The sequence below is a fragment of the Leiobunum rupestre genome, chromosome 1 (assembly GCF_980474605.1).
Source record: "Leiobunum rupestre chromosome 1, qqLeiRupe1.1.hap1, whole genome shotgun sequence".
NCBI lineage: Eukaryota > Metazoa > Arthropoda > Arachnida > Opiliones > Sclerosomatidae > Leiobunum > Leiobunum rupestre.
The window spans coordinates 22,691,940-22,710,060 of record NC_143384.1 but is presented as its reverse complement, the minus strand read 5'-3'; the positions used below and the strand labels follow the sequence as shown (position 1 = coordinate 22,710,060).

General features: G+C 32.8%; 1 protein-coding gene across 2 annotated transcripts in view; it reads right to left on the bottom strand.

The window, feature by feature from the left end:
• Nucleotides 1-18,121, bottom strand: part of LOC149961369 (netrin-1-like) — an 82,991-nt gene that overhangs the window by 11,244 nt on the left and 53,626 nt on the right. For both annotated transcript variants that reach the window (XM_090176848.1, XM_090176849.1), the window contains exon 3: nt 107-295. In XM_090176848.1, the coding sequence (XP_090032974.1) occupies nt 107-295 (189 nt within the window). The remainder of the gene's footprint in view (nt 1-106; nt 296-18,121) is intronic.

Below are 18,121 nucleotides of genomic sequence, written 5' to 3'. Positions count from 1 at the left end.
GGAGTTTACTTTCCGCGACCGTTAATAGGGGGCTCTTAGGGCGCCTCGCGTTATTTTTCAAGTCGAATTTGCGTTTAAAATAATTTAGCCTCCTCGTTGTTATTACCTTTGCAGGCTTTTCGGTGGGTAATGGGCTTAGTGTTGTCTCTGTAAAAGCCCTCTTTGCAGTAATGGCAGTGGCGCCCCGCTGTGTTGTGTCTGCAGTTGAGGCATACTCCGCCGCTTTTGCGTCCTGATAGTTTGTACAGCTCCATGTTGAATCGGCAGCGTCGAGCGTGCAAGTTGCAGTTGCAGGCTGTTTTTGGGAATAATAAAATAAATAAAAAATTAGGCTTTATGCATTAGTCTTTTTTAGTAAAGCTATACAGTTGGTTGAATAAGACTAAAAACGCCTTTGCAATTTTTCTTTAAATTTGATAACACTGCAGCGATAATTTCGTCATAATTTAATTACTTTGACCATTATCTGAAAAAGAATACCTTAATCTATAGGCAAGCAAACGAATTCACAGATTCCAGTTCGATATTATGTTAAGTAGATTACAGTGGCGTAGCCAGGATTTGGGTTCGATAGGGAGGGGCACCCAATTGAAAAAAATATTGTACATACAACCATACGTTTCGCGGGCCTTGTGTCCCCATCATTGGCTACGCCCCTGACTACCTCACAAACGAACCATACCATCAAATTCGCGACACGAACCTACTCTAAGACCAATTTTTTCGTCTGCTATCTTCACTATTCTCGTAATGTTATAAACCCCTGTAGACTAAATATCATTAAAACAATACGGACTGCAATTTCGAAAAAACTATTCCACTTATGTCTTGTCCTTTTCTCGTAAAAATTGTCGTCTGCTACCAAAGCGCGTCTAATTTTATTTCGCGTTTTGTAGTTCTATTCCTGGTAGTACGTATTCGGCGATATAATGTCATAATATGCAATAAAGTTTTTGGAGGATAGTTTTATTACACTAGTTATGTTATTAATAGCCGAAAATAATAAAAACTGATGTCTGACAAGGCTTAACGTTTAGCGAGAGAGACAGAGAGAGAGAGAGAACAGTAATTTTTAACTCTGGCATGAGTGGGAGTATAAAAGAAAACCGACTTCCTTCATGTTAACAGGTAACTCCACTAAAAGAAAACAAAACCAAGGCTTAATTTTAGTGTTGATGTTCGCAGCTTAGCTTTGGGAATAATTTATAAAGAGGTAGGGCTAGAGAGCGAGATTTTTTATTATATAAAAGTGTTTGTAATCTCAACGGGGGGCATTTTTCAAAGCGTTGTTTTTACAACTTGCGCGTTAAGAAGAACCATCCTGTCAAAAGTAATGTTTTGATTCCACGAGTTTTATTTTCCCTGAAAAACCAGTTATATCGCGAGAGCTATAAAAGTAAAGTTTTTATAGGGGGACATCTAGGGGACAAAAGTTTAATTATATTTTATTGTAATTGCCCGTTTTATTTCGAGAGTGGCTATTTCCTGGGGTGTCAATAGGCACAATTTCCACCCTATTACATTAAATATAAAATTATTTTAAAAGCAAATAATCAACCAATTTCTGATTATTATAATTAGTATTTACATTTCTGAACTAACTTTTATTTCATAGTTTTTAAAGTATTATTTTTTAATTCATTTTATTTCAATTGCGGTTAATTTTTAGAGGCTTATTGAGCAGATTTTAAATAAATAAATACCAAAATGAGTTATCATCAATATTCCCACAAAATTCAAATTTATCGCGAATTTTCAGGCATACGATATTTTTCTGAAATCGATAATTCTTTTCTGGTACAATAATTTTTTTCAGAATTTTTTAATGGTACGATAATTTGTTTTCTTAAATCGATAAGTATATTCTGGTACGATAATGTTTTCAGAATTTTTTTAATGGTACGATAATTATTTTCCGGTACGATAATTTTTTCTGAAGTCGAAAATTTTTAACTGGCACGATAATATTTTCTGAAATAAATCGATATTTTTTACTGGTACAACAATTTTTTTTCTGAAATCGATAACTAATGTCTGGTACGATATTTTTTTTCTGAAATCGATAATTATTTTCTGGTACGATACTTTTTTTTTCCTGAAATTGATAACTATTGTCTGGTACGATAATCGTTTTCTGAAATCGATAACTAATGTCTGGTATGATAATTTGTTTCTTAAATCGATAGTTATTTTCTGGTACGATAATGTTTTCTAAAATCGATATTTTTTTTACTGGTACGATAATGTTTTTCTTAAATCTATAATTATTTTCTGGTACGATCATGTTTTTCTGAAATCGATAATTTTTGTTTCTAGTATACGATAATTTGTATTTTCAGAACCTGTCAACGCTGTTGCTTTGGATATAAGAGGTCCGAATCCTACTTTCACTTAGATGAGCTAACCATTTGCCAGTTTTAAACACTAAACGTCTGCATAGCGTACGGAAAAAAACAAGCAACTATGCCAACGTCTCACCACATAGCTCATTATTGAAAAGGCTAATACGACCGAGGCTCAAGAAGTTTAACCCCTACTAGTCCGACCAACTAATCATCGTCCACTATGTTCTAGTAACTAAACGATTGATATTTCTTTTGGAAGTAAGGGGGGGGGGGGGGGTTACATTTTTCGCGGTTAAAAATCTTCTTTCGGCCACCTGCCGAGAGCTCCAAAAAAAAAAAGTTTTTTTTTCTGTCGACTAGGGTGTTATGTTTATAGCGGCGCCACAGTTCTTGGAAGCATTCTAACTCGGAACACCTTTTTGGCTTTTATTTTAAATGAAATCCTTAATAAATCATTTGAAAAGCTATATTTCCCGGCCCATCTCCACTGGTACCTAGGTTTGATGGTGGCGATGGATTTACAGGATGCGCCGATCAGAAATAGAATTTTCTGTTTATTTGTCTACTCGGTTTCCCAAATTCCTCATCCTGTTTATATGGAATATTTTGATGAATAATTGAAAGGGATGTCTGGTCATAATTTTATTTATTTTTCTTTCTTTTGAGGGGTTTTGAGATTTAATTAGTGTTGTAAGTCGGAAATTGATCGAGGCCTTTTTTACGGAAAATTTTCCGTATTTTTCCGAAAAAATAAAAAAAGGATTTAATTTCATGATTAGTCTAATATTGTTTGCAAATTTAAATAAAGCGGCATTTTCGCCTCATTTTTTCGAATCTTCAAGTAAAACTAACCTCTAGACTAGTTTAAATGTAACGCTATTAATGTTTTGTAGTATGTTTACTGATATTAAACATTTTATATCGATGAAAAGTTAAAAACTTTAAAAACCCTTTAATAGTAATTTATGTTTCGATTTTTTATTTTCTTGAAATTTTTCCGCATTTTATTTTTCCGGAAAATGAACAACTCTAGATTTAGCTTACGTAGAGACACGTAGCGGTCAACGCGAGAAGCTCGTGGACTGCGGGAATTTTCGTCTGCTATCGTCCGCAAATAGGCCAATCTTCCTAGCTTCTACTAAACGTGGTGGCCGAAAAGCAGGGTTGGCACTTTTTTTATATAAAAATAATAATCGATTTTTTTTCTATTTAAATCGTTTTTTTTTATTTTATTGAATTTTTTTATACAATTATATAATTAACGGATATTTTACTTTTATCAGTCACTCACTTCCTAAGTAGGTTATTGTCTGCTGTTATTGTTGTAAATTAGAAACTAAACAAAGTAAGCAAAATAACTATATTAAAGAATTAATTCTTTTGATTTCCCGCTAGTTTTTGTTTATGAGACCGAGTCACCGAACCTTTGACCAACCCCCGTCCCCCTCAATTAGAGGATAATTTGTACTTCCCCAATTTGTTTAATTATCAAATGAAAGCTAACCCAAATAAAAGCTATTATTTTAGTGAAATATTGTAAAATTTTAATTTGTTAGAAAAACCAAAAAATCTGGATTTTTTCAAGTGGCTATTTCCGGTTTTAACCAAGTGGTTATCACCGGCTGGTTCCATGCCAACCCCGCCTAAAACTTACGTCTGTACATATTCATTATCCCCCAGTACAAATATAATCTTGATTCATCTTTATAAAGTAAATATTACCAACAAGAAACAAGTTGTCCACAGGCATATGCCGTGTACCAAATACACCCCTATCTTTTAAACTTGGGGGAAAAAACCCGCAAAATAAAATTTTCAATACGTATTAATGGCAAAAATCTTCAGTGAAGAACGTTCGGAACACCCTTAAACATTGGCAAACATATAAAACAAAAGCGGCATATATGCGAACGGGACGGTGGCCGACAACAGCGCCAATCTTTCGATGCGTAAAAGATTCGCCGGTTAAATCAGCCATGAAAATTGCCGCTTTTGGGGGAGAGAGGAACTCCGATAGAGGGGGCGACTAGCGAGTTTGATCTCTCTGACGCTGCTATTGATACACCCGCTTCATTCTCTTCGACTTCTGCCCCCCTCCCTCCCGCGAGACGTCTGCTATAAGAGGGGGTGTCTAGGAATGGGGGGCGGGGGTCTTAGTAAACACCGAATGGGAAACTTAGCAACGCGTTACAGATTACCCCGGCGGATTCCAGGGCTAGTATCGGCGAAACTACCTGGTGTTCAATGAGTCGTAGCTAAGCCTCGGCTATAACACCCTTGTCAGAGCTCGACGCGGGCTCGTCGACGGGAGGGGGAGGACCTAAACATCTTTCATGTCAGACATATTTATTGTTATTGCCTTTTATAAGAGAGAGAGAGAGAGAGCGATATTTGAAAAGGCGTCGGTAGGGGGAGCTGGCTGCTGGCTAGAATTTCTTCTTCGGCTCAGTCGAGGGTGGGATTAATCCGGACATTGTTTGGGAATGCGCGCGCGACATTGTTGTAGTCTTTTAGGTAATATTGTTACGGGCTATGCTATTTGGTTTCGTCTCTTTTACGGACGCTCGAGGAGTATGTTGAAATGTCATTTTTATCATCTGTCTGGATAGAAATTTGCCTTTTTTTGTATGAAAACTTAGCTAAATAAATTATCCTATATGAACACTTAGCTAAATAAATTCTCCTATATGAAAACTTAGCTAAATAAATTCTCCTATATGGAAACTTAGCTAAATAAATTATCCTATATGAAAACTTAGCTAAATAAATTATCCTATATGAACACTTAGCTAAATAAATTATCCTATATGAAAACTTAGCTAAATAATTTCTCCTATATGGAAACTTAGCTAATTAATTTTTCCAATAGATATTAAATTTTTGCTAAATAATTTTTCCGAAAGATATTAAATTTTTGCTAAATAATTTTTCCGAAAGATATTAAATTTTGGCTAAATAATTTTTCCGAAAGATATTAAATTTAGCTAAACCATGTTTCTAATACGGAAATTTAGCTAAACTATGTTTTAATATGGAATTTAGCTAAACTATGTTTTTAATACGGAAATTTAGCTAAACTATGTTTTTAATACGGAAATTTAGCTAAACTATGTTTACATATGGAATTTAGCTAAACTATGTTTACATATGGAATTTAGCTAAACTATGTTTCTAATGTGGAATTTAGCTAAACTATGTTTCTAATGTGGAATTTAGCTAAACTATGTTTCTAATATGGAATTTAGCTAAACTATGTTTCTCATATGGAATTTAGCTAAACTATGTTTCTAATATGGAATTTAGCTAAACTGTTTCTAATATGGAATTTAGCTAAACTAGGTTTCTAATATGGAATTTAGCTAAACTATGTTTCTAATATGGAATTTAGCTAAACTAGGTTTCTAATATGGAATTTAGCTAAACTATGTTTCTAATGTGGAATTTAGCTAAACTAGGTTTCTAATATGGAATTTAATTAAACTATGTTTCTAATGTGAAATTTACCTAAACTGTTTTAATATAGAATTTAGCTAAACTATGTTTCTAATGTGGAATTTAGCTAAACTGTTTTAATATGGAATTTAGCTAAACTATGGTTCTAATATGGAATTTAGCTAAACTATGTTTCTAATATGGAATTTAGCTAAACTATGTTTCTAATGTGGAATTTAGCTAAACTATGTTTCTAATGTGGAATTTAGCTAAACTATGTTTCTAATATGGAATTTAGCTAAACTATGTTTCTCATATGAAATTTAGCTAAACTATGTTTCTAATATGGAATTTAGCTAAACTGTTTCTAATATGGAATTTAGCTAAACTAGGTTTCTAATATGGAATTTAGCTAAACTATGTTTCTAATATGGAATTTAGCTAAACTAGGTTTCTAATATGGAATTTAGCTAAACTATGTTTCTAATGTGGAATTTAGCTAAACTAGGTTTCTAATATGGAATTTAATTAAACTATGTTTCTAATGTTAAATTTACCTAAACTGTTTTAATATAGAATTTAGCTAAACTATGTTTCTAATGTGGAATTTAGCTAAACTGTTTTAATATGGAATTTAGCTAAACTATGGTTCTAATATGGAATTTAGCTAAACTGTTTCTAATATGGAATTTAGCTAAACCATGTTTTAATATGAAATTTAGCTAAACTATGTTTCTAATATGGAATTTAGCTAAACTATGGTTCTAATATGGAATTTAGCTAAACTATGTTTCTAATATGGAATTTAGCTAAACCATGTTTTAATACGAAATTTAGCTAAACTATGTTTCTAATATGGAATTTAGCTAAACCATGTTTCTAATATGGAATTTAGCTAAACTATGTTTCTAATATGGAATTTATCTAAAATATGTTTATAATATGAAATTTCAGCTAAATAATTTTTCTTTTATGGAATTTCAGCTAAATAATCTTTCCTTTATGGAAATTCAGCTTAATAATCTTTCCTTTATGGAAATTCAGCTAAATAATCTTTCCTTTATGGAAATTCAGCTAAATATTTTTTCTTTTATGGAAATTCAGCTAAATAATCTTTCCTTTATGGAAATTCAGCTAAATAATTTTTCTTTTATGGAATTTCAGGTAAATAATTTTTCCTTTATGGAATTTCAGCTAAACCATGTTTATACTATGGAAATTTAGCCGAATATTTTCCCTACATGAAAACTTAGCTAAATAGTTTTCCCTAAATGAAATCTTACCTAAAGATTTTTTTTCTTATATGAAAGCTTGGCTAATTTATTTTTTATTTATGAGAATTTCTTAGCTAATTTATTTTATACTATATGAAAACTTCGTTAAATTATGCTTCTGTATGAAAACTTAGCTTTTAGTTGATAATTTGAAATTCAATAGAGTAGTAACACTCCGTAGCTTTGGCCATGGCCGCCATTTTCGTCGCAAATTTTTTATCTATAGGAAAGAGCATGGGTGACGTACTAGGACGTCACAGTGCCATTACTCTATATTCAAAATTGACAATTAAGGTTAAATCAGTATTTTTTAACTTTAGGGAGGTTCGATGGCTGAAGTTTTCAGATGGCGCCCATAAGTCAGACTTCCTTTATCCAAAATTTCCCGTTATTAACGTTATTGCACGTGGGGCGCCATCTAGGTTAATTACATTAAGTAAAGATAGGCACAATTTTAAATAAATAGTAACCGGAAAGTAATTTTTAATTTTTATAAAAGTAAATAAAATTTAATAAATTATATTCATCTAGGCTAATTACATTTAGTAAAAATAGCCACAATTTTAAGTAAATATTTACCGAAAATACATTTTTAAGTTATGAAAGAAATAAAGTTGATTAAATTATTTTAATAATTAATCGTCCCGACATTTATTTATTTTTTGGTGATGTTATTTTATTTGCCATAGAGACAGTCGTTTATGTTACTGGTATATCGTCGTAATCTAACCTCCTTAAAGTTGAATAACCCTGGGTAAATATTTCGTAACGCTATGAAAATTTAACTATTTATTTCATAAAAAAAATAAGATTATATAACATTAATTAATGGACATCAATATTTCTGAAAAGTTATATTTTCTTTCACGAACTTAAATTGCAGACAGCTCACAATACAAAAACATTTCTAACACTAATTAAGCAATGTTTTGTGATGAAACTATAAAAGTTTTTGAGCCTAATATAATTAAAATGAAACAACCCAAAATTTTCAAACTATGGTTTATTTCACCTTGTAATAAATTCAGAAGGATAATATAACTTTATTAGAACAAATTTATTATAATTGAATATGCTAATATAATTAAAATGAAACAACACCTGTTTTTTCCTAAGTCTCGTAGGTTGGGTCGTTAAAATACCTAATTTAAACTTGTAATACACTCCCACCCTAATAAGTAATAAACAAACCCCGTTGACCATTTCCATTTTAGAGGCCCCTTGTGTACCTCATTTAGTAAATGCCCCTTTAAAAGCTAATATCTCATCTAAGTTATCTCTTATAGCCGAAAAAAAACATAAGATAAGATTAATTTAACAATATTACATGCCCTCCCCTAGGTCCCCCCACGACTAAAAAACCTCGTCCCACGCTTAATAAGGGACGGTAATTTTGATAAATTTCGATAGTAAACCCCCCTAGCGGCCAAAGTTATAAATAAAAGTGGCGGGTACTTTAATGGTCATAATGTTAAAAGAGTAGAAAAAAAATACGAGAAGCCACTTTTAAAATATCGTAAATCACATTTATTCCAGTTCAAAATCCGGCGGCCAGGGGGCGCTTCGAAGGGCGTCTCCTAAATACGCCGGCTAAATTTAAGCGGTATTCCCCTTTTGATTCTACGTAGAGATTTAACTAAGCCTAATGTAGCTTTACTCCCCAAAAATTGGGAAAAAAATCATTTTTTACGGTGCGCCCATTTTGCATCTCTTTATTTGGGACGAGGGTTATACTATTGTCACTTACGTCTGTTGTAGTCGTGGTCGCTTCAATATGAAGCTTTAATTTTATAAGCATTTGTGACTTGATTTTTTTTCTATATTAAGTCTGTTGGTAATTGTATTGGTACTATTTCCATTGTATTGGAGCTATTGACATCATTGGGTTGGGAATACAATTACTTGAGTTATATATATGGCTTCGGTAATCGGGGTTTCACGGTGGAAGCCTTTATCATTAGGGGTGGCGCCATCTCAAGAGAGTCGTATCACGTGTCTCGGCGCGCGCTCCCAATGATATCACGGAGACCCACGTAGACACTGGGAATAAATCCATGTTATTCCCATCGCTAGAAACAGATGTCGCCACCTTATTTATTATTTACCATTATTAGATGATACGACGTCACCCCCGTTTTTTCCTCTAAAGAAAACATTTGGCGGCCATTAACAAAGCTACTCTATTTCATTTGGGTATCTAATTTTGATTTTATAATCATAGAATAAATTATTATTATTTTAATTATTCAAATTTAAAATTTGATATATCATCTTGTTACAAAATATTAATTTATATATTTTCTAACATACCGATAGATGGTGACAGGTAGTGGGATCTAGTTCTTACTAAGTAAAGTTGTTAATTTTCCGGAAATTTTTCCGCAAGTCGGAAAGAAAAATTGAAACATCGATCACAGGGTTTTAATTCTAGACCAGTCTAGAGATTTAGTTTTACTTTTGAAATAGAAAAAAATTAGGCGAAAATGCCGCGAAATTTAAATTGGCGAACAATAATAGTCTAATCATGAATTAAAAACATTTTTTCACTTTTTTTCGGAAAAATATGGAGACGTTTCCGGAAAAAGGCTTCGGTAATTATCCGCAATATTTTCCGACTTACAACACTAAAATAAATGGTTATTAGTGGATTATAAAACTGCGTAATGCCGTTTACACAACGCGCTTGTTTTTTATTTTTAGTTTTCGCCATTGCCCCCAGGGCGGCGCTATTTAGAGACGATTACGTTTTTTTTTGCTTAACTCTTTAGATCGATTTAAGATTTGTAAATTGCCGGCGATGACATAGTATATCAAATACTAGACGTTTTTAAGAGCAAAGGCTTAAGAAAAAAAATATGTAAGCGCGGTGTTACTCCGTCGGTATAACATTAAAAGAATACCCACTGTTTTGTAAAACCGTTCCACGTATGCGGCGAAAATTTATTCATTTATTCGGTTGGATAAAAGGTTTTTGGCAAATGGGCTTCGGGCGATTGTTTAATTGTATGAGAAATCGCGAGACATCACTGCGGTCTGACGGAGTCTGTTACCGCCATTCTGACGAGGTAGGCTGCTTTAGTAGCGGCAGTGTCATCCCCCTTACCGGGAAATAGGAATTAATATTACAGGAGTAAACGTAGAGGGGCGTGGTTTTTATCACGGGAATCACAGGGCTGACAGCGTGCTGCAGGCATATTCTCTGTTCATCGGATATGACCTTCTTGTTAATAGTTATCCAGAAAACATTTTAATTATTGTGAAACTTTCCAAATTGGAATTTGTTCAATTTCCGAAGTATTTCGGTATATAATTGTTTTTGGATGTAAATTTTAACGGATTTTTTTTCATATTTAAAAAAGTAATAATTTAATTTTTTTGAATAGGTATTTTCATAAAATCCGTCTATATTGTTTTCCGCCCGACAAAAATTGCCCCCTCAGTCTTTGATGGGAGTTTAGTTCAGCACGTTCCAGTTATAAAACCGTCGGTGCGACTCGTATGAAGGTACGTCAACAAGCTGGCAAACATGTTTCCTAGAGTATACCTCCTCTTTGATCGGGATTTTATGAAAATAATTGTTATTTTGTTTTTCGTACAGTTTTTTATTAGGTCTGTGCGATTAGTGGTTTTAAGCAATCGAATCGGTTATCGAGTATCAATTTTTTTTTCATCGAGTATTCGAGTCGAGTAATATTGAAGTCGTGTCGAGTAACCGAGTACTTGATTAAGGGGAAACTTTCTCTTATTCGAGTCGAGTAACTAAAAAAAACATCGATAAATATTTTTAACGAGTCGGGTTATCGAGTACTTGATTAGAAGCTGGTTTTATTCAATAAATTATAAAATTTAATTTAAAAGGAGTATAAAGTAACTTTCAATGCTGAAAAATATTCCTTTAATTTAAATGAACCACATTTCCCACAACTTTGTAGGTACCGTTTATTGCCCCCCAAAAAACTTGTTAAAACCTCTCTTTGAACTTTGAAGCAACGAGCAGGGCCGGATTAACCAATAGGCCGAATAGGCCTGGGCCTAGGGCGCTAAGCCTACAAGGGGCACCAAGAGGGTTCGAAAAAAATAAAAGTACAAAACTTTAATCATTTGCTTTTCACAAAATACTTTCAGGAGTAATTTTAGTAAATGCGTCCACCCCTATATATGAACCAAAAATGTTTTCACATTCTCTGACGGACTGCCGTCTGGCCCCTGATGACATACTAAATCTGGCAGCAAAATGAATTATCCTTCCATTTCTCAATTTTAAATTGAGGAAGCGCCTAGCTCGCTTCGCTCGCTATTGAAGGGGGCACAAAAATTAATTTGGGCCTAGGGCCCCATAAAGTTTTAATCCGGCCCTGGCAACGAGGATTAAAAAAAAAACAAATACTCGACGAGTTTAGAGAGCAGCTTATTCGAGCACATTACAGTCCGTGATTCGAGTAATCGCGTACCCGAATAAGCAAATTTTTCGTACTCGGTAATCGACGAGTATTCTCCATTTACTTATTCGAGTTCGAGTACTCGACCTCAAAAAAGCCGAGTACTCGATGATGTTCGATCAATATCGAAATCAATTTTTTATTTAAAAAATATTTAGATTTTTTTTCAAAATTTATGAAAATATTATAATTTTATATAAACAGGTAAATTTCCAATATGATTTAACCATTTTATTTAATTAGTTGTTTAAATTTAATAATATCATATGATAGTAATAATATCATTTCAAAACGGTAAAACGAATTTAAATTCGAAATATTATCGGTAATTAAAATTCAACCGCAAACGTTAAATGAAATACCAAATAAACCGTTAAACCTAAAAAAACCCTGCGGAAAAACAGTCGTCAATTTTCAAGGTTATTACTAACTCGGTTATCCCCGCGCTTTCAAGTTAACGTGTCCGAATATAGTCATTATAATTATGACCGTAGCTTATCTCGATTCATAAAAACCTTCTTTAACTTAACCACAAGTCATTCCACAAACAGAATGTACCTTACTCTAACCTTCGTTCGAACTGTCTAATAAGCCTATTCTTGCACCGGTAAATCTTGGTATTTCCATGTTTCCATAAAAAAATGGTCAGATGGCGCCAGTAGGCCTGGTATATTCCTCATAAAATTAAATATATTTTTTTATTAGAGAAGTGATACGCTACGCCCATATCAAAGTAGTTATTAGAAATTATCTTTTTCATCTTATTCATTATTCATAAAGTGAGATAACAGAGACGGCATATTTATTTTCATATTTTGATTGTTGAAAGTTCCATGTCCCATTCACAATTCGTCGCGGTCTAGAAGTTGAATTTTCCAAGTTTGAATTTTAAATTTCGTTGGTTCTTTTTTGAGTTTTTTTTTCTAATTTAAAAAAGGTGATAATATATTCTGTAGGCGCGCCAAAAAATATATACTTTGAAATGTTTTGGAATTAGCTTAAAATATACTGAAATTAGATGTAAAATCGGCCTCGAAATAAGTTCTACAAATCTCGAATAAGTTTTACTAATCTCGATGTAAGTTGTACAAATCTCAAAATAAGTTTTGCAAATCTCGAAGTAAGTCTTGCAAATCTCGAAATAAGTTCTACTAATCTCGAAATAAGTTCTACAAATCTCGTAATAAGTTCTACAAATATCGAAAGAAGTTCTACAAATCTCGAAATAAGTTCTACCATAAGTTCTGCTAATCTCGTAATAATTTCTACAAATCTCGAAATAAGTTTTACAAATCTCGAAATAAGTTTTGCAAATCTCTAAATAAGGGTATGTTCCCATTTTTCCCAATTTTACCTTCTCCCAAAGTTATCAGTTCTCCCAAAAACATGGTGTCCCATTTGTCACAATTCCATTTTGCCGAACCGGAGTTCATTTAACCCAAAAATATGTATTCCCATTTTTCCCAACGATCAAGTTTCCCAAAAAAATTGATTCCCATTTCTCCCAACGATCAATATTCCCAAAAATATGGATTCCCCTTTCTCCCAATCATTATTTTCCAAATATATGGTAATTGCGCGGTTTTAGATCTCATCGGTACGAGTCGATATGTCGAAAAAAATACAGCGTAACATTATATAATTATACAATATGTGAATTGACTTGGCGTTAGGTTAGGTTAGGTTAGGTTAGGTATAATTTGGGTTATTTCTTTTGTTAGTAGGCATATCCTAATTGAAGTAATATAAAGAATTACTTGGACTTATTTCATGTAATATATATTTTTATGGTAGGTTCATAATAAAGTTCATTCAGAGATAACTATTTTGGGACAAATGGGATTTGGGATAACTATTTTGGGACAAATGGGATTTGGGATAACTATTTTGGGACAAATGGGATTTGGGATAACTATTTTGGGACAAATGGGATTTGGGATAACTATTTTGGGACAAATGGGATTTGGGATAACTATTTTGGGACAAATGGGATTTGGGATAACTATTTTGGGACAAATGGGATTTGGGATAACTATTTTGGGACAAATGGAATTGGGACAAATAGGATTGGGAGAAATGGGATTGGGAGAAATGGGAATTGGGAGAAATGGGAATTGGGAGAAATGGGATTGGGAGAACTATTTTGGGCGAAATGGGGGTAAACCTAAATAAGTTGTACAAATCTCGAAATAAGTTTTGAAAATCTCGAAATGAGTTCTACAAATCTCGAAATAAGTTCTACAAATCTCGAAATAAGTTCTACAAATCTCGAAATAAGTTCTGCAAATCTCGAAATAAGTTCTGCAAATCTCGAAATAAGTTCTACAAATCTCGAAATAAGTTCTACTAATCTCCAAATAAATTCTATAAATATAGAAATAAGTGGTACGACAATGTCGAAATCGGTGCTACAAATCTTTAAATCAGTTCTACAAAGATCTCAAAATCAGTCCTATGGAAATCTCGAAATAAGTAGTACGAATATCTTGAAATCAGGCCTACAAATCTCGCAATCTGAAATACAAAAAGCTTGAATTCTGAAGAACCAAAAGCTCGAAATCTGAGGTATAAATAGAAATTTCGAAATCTGAGGTATAGAAAAAAGTTTTATGAAAGATGTACGTTTTCTAAAACTGCTCCTGTTTTTTGTTTTTTTTTCAAAACTGTATACTTTTCTATTGAAAAAAGGAATAAATATCCCTTTAAAATCTTAAAGGAATACTGACAAGTGTTCTCTCGTTAAACATTTTTATAGAACGCAGTTTCCTCGAGATGCCGGAATACGTGGCCATTTCTCTTTAAACAGTCAAACCATAAAATATTGGTTAGAAAAAAGCTGATAACGCAAATCCCATAAGCGAAAGAAAGATTCAAACCTACGCTTTTTAGCCCCACCTATAGGGTATTAAAAATAAATCAAGCTGCGAGAGAGATATATCGTTTTTACAACACTCCGTTTATTTCTGCTTCGGGTAGGTGTCTGACGCCCCCTACCAAATAAGTCTCGAACTATCAAATACAATGGCATCGCGGAGAGTCAATTTTCCCGAAAAAGAAATAAAGCGTAACGAAAAGTAGTTTGAGAGGCCGAAATTAATTAACGCGAGACCCGACCCGCGCGTTAACCGCGGCTAACAGGGGTCAGGGACCTTTTTTGCACCCCATTCTAGCAACGCCCGTGGCCTCTGAGTGTCTGATTCAATCACTGCCTTTGAAACGCTATTAACCTTGATACCGTGGTCATTAAAATAGATAATGGGATGTTTTAGAAGTGTGGGTTCAGTTTTGTATACCATTATATTGTTTGAATTTTATTTAATTTTTTATTATAGACCTATTAGTCTATACAGTTACCATAGAACCACCTAGAAGTTCACTAAGGTAGTGAATTTACGTCTGCTAAGCGTTAAAAGTAGTGTTGTTAATTTTCCGGAAAAATTACGTCTGCTAAGCGTTAAAAGTAGTGTTGTTCATTTTCCCGAAAAATAAAATGCGGAAAAATTTCCAGAAAATTTTCCGCAAATCGGAAAAATAAAAAATTGAAACCAATTACTTTTTAAGGGTTTTTAATGTTTTTAAACTTTTTATCGATATAAAATGTCTAATATCAGTAAACATACTACAAAACATTATTAGTGTTACATTGTTAATCAGTTTAAACTAGTCTAGAGGTTTAGTTTTACTTTTAGATTCGAAAAAATGAGGCGAAAATGCCGCTTCATTTAAATTTGCAAACAATATTAGACTAATCATGGAATTAAAACTTTGTTTTATTTTTTTGGAAAAATACGGAAAATTTTCCGACTTACAACACTTGTTAAAAGTCTCTCGATGACATAGGCCTAACGTGGTACCTTGGGCATTAGCATAGCTGATTATTACTTTTTGTGTTATAGCAGATGACAATTAAGCAATTGATCGATTTGACCGCTAGATGGCGGTTTAAACTACATGATAAAATATCTAAACGCAAATTATTAATCAAACGATTTTCCTATAGGTTTCCTAGAAAAATTTATGTTTTTTAGTTAATTAATTTGGTCATTTTGAAAGCCAGAAACGCGTTAGATTTTATATTTTTTACTTCAGAGATTTTCTAGAACATAAAATTCTTTTTTAGCAAATCTATATTAATAACAAAAGATTTCAGTAAGTTATTCGTTGAATAAGTTAAGTACCGTTCAGACTATGCAATTTTATTGTTGCCAAATTAGTTGATCATATCAGATATATCAATTAATTGGACACCTTAAGCTGTTCAACACTTTTCCACGAAACAATGCGTTTAGTTTCACTATTTAAATTGTGGGTAAAAGTAACACTATTATTTATCCAAGATAGCATGACCATTGATTAGACGAGGTATCACATTTTGACTCCCTCTAACGGAATTTTTCTTATTTTTAATTGTCGTCTGCTATAATGTTTCCTAGAAAGTATGTAATTTAGTCGTATTTTTAATTGTCTGCTATAATATTTCCTGTGTGTAATTTAGAAATTAGGTTTAACCTGTCAAAATTATTTATGTCTAATATCAATATTAGATCGTAAGCAGACGACGGGTCAAATGTTTCCAAGTTCCGGCGTTAATGACGTCAGGACCAATGAATTTCAAATAGTAGTATACCTCAAACAAATTGTACACCTAAACAACGTTTGCTGTTCACACTTCCTAATTCACTGACCATTAGTTGGTCAAGTTGGGTGGTCAAACTAATTGGTCTTTACTGTTTTCTGATAAATGATGGTTCATCAACGACTCTGGAGATGTCGCTTTTTTTAACCAAAATGATGTCTGCTATGACATGAATTTACAAAAGCTCGAAACTCTAATATATTTTTACCAACCTAGCCTAAAAATAAGTTGAAACTTTAAACGAAAAATTATTAGAATAAGAAAGCCGACTGAATTTATGACAGCAAGCAACACTATTTGCAATGTTATTTCCTGCTTCAACTTCGTAACGTGGGAGATGAACATAGTGCCGCTTGTAAGAACCTTGGGAGATGAATACATTCTGTCGAGGGCGTAAATTAACGTCTGTTTAACCAACGAAAAGTAACGTCGGACTCACGAGGGCGGTATAACACGAATAACAAAAACTAACGACGGACTCACGATACTAAAATTATATGATTTTTAAACTAAACCTTGCTTAAATAATAGGAGTCCAGATTTACGACTTTAAAGTATTTGAATTAACAGATATTCGAGCTTTTTAGAATAAGCATAAGTAACGTAATAGTCGTAAGTATGACACTGAATGATAATAAAATTATTATCAAATTAAATTGGTGGCTATACGAAAATAACTACCTTCAGAAACGAAACTAGTGTCAATTTAATGTTTTGATTCAATTGTCAATTTCATTCAATTGTCAATTTCATGTTTTGATTCAATCGTCAATTTCATGTTTTGATTCAATCGTCAATTTCATGTTTTGATAAAATCGTCAATTTCTTGTTTTGATTCAATCGTCAATTTCATGTTTTAATTCAATTGTCAATTTCATGTTTTGATTCAATCATCAATTTCATGTTTTGATTCAATCATCAATTTCATGTTTTGATTCAATCATCAATTTGATGTTTTGATTCAATCGTCAACTTCATGTTTTGATTAAATTGTCAATTTCATGTTTTGATTCAATCGTCAATTTGATGTTTTGATTAAATTGTCAATTTCATGTTTTGATTCAATATTCAATTTCATGTTTTGATTCAATTGTCAATTTCATGTTTGTATTCAATAGTTGATCATTATTGGCCAAAGTATACGTTATTTTTAGGGTTGAAAGCGTTTCAATAAGCCTTGGCTGATTCTTCAAGTGTCATACTTACGCTTCTTACGTCGCTTATGAAACAAGTAAGTAGAAAATTAATGTAAAGAATTAAAATTGAGACGCTTAATTAATGAAGAAACGCGTATATTTTAGCTCGAAGAACGTCAGTATTTTAAAGCTAAAGTAGGACTCGCGATTAACGTAATATAATGTTAGACTATACTACACCAAGTGACTATAAATAAACTTATATAATTGTACTCATAAAATGGTCCAATCACTGGCTTAGACCAATTATAACACTGGCCCAATTTATTCAATTCATTAAAAATTAAAAAGAAACTTGAGACGCGTGGAATATTAAGAAATATGAATTTATTTAGCGCGAAGAATTCCAGTACTTTTGGGCTAACGTAGGACTCGCGATTAATGAAATATAATTATAGACTGTACTAACAAATGGTCAAATAACGTGCTGAGACCAATTATAACATTGGCAAAATAAAACGAAAATACATCCGCATTACAATCACCAAAAATCTCTAAAAATGGAAACGAGACAAGAAAATTAAGACCTGGCTATAATTGAAATTTCGTTCGTCACAGCGAATTAAACGCGTCTCCGCGGTACCGTAAATCCATTAAACGATAAAATTCACTTCCGTGATCCTAGGAAGAGAAATTTCAGAAGCACGAAAATTGCGAAAACCATGAACAAACCTCTAATTTTGACACCTAATTGTTTAGGCTCGAGGGAATGCGTTTATGAGGCAAAGCGTTTTTTACTGCCCTCTAGCGTCCATTTCCCCAAGGCCCCCAAAATCTCCCTTAGCCAAGGGAAAAAGGC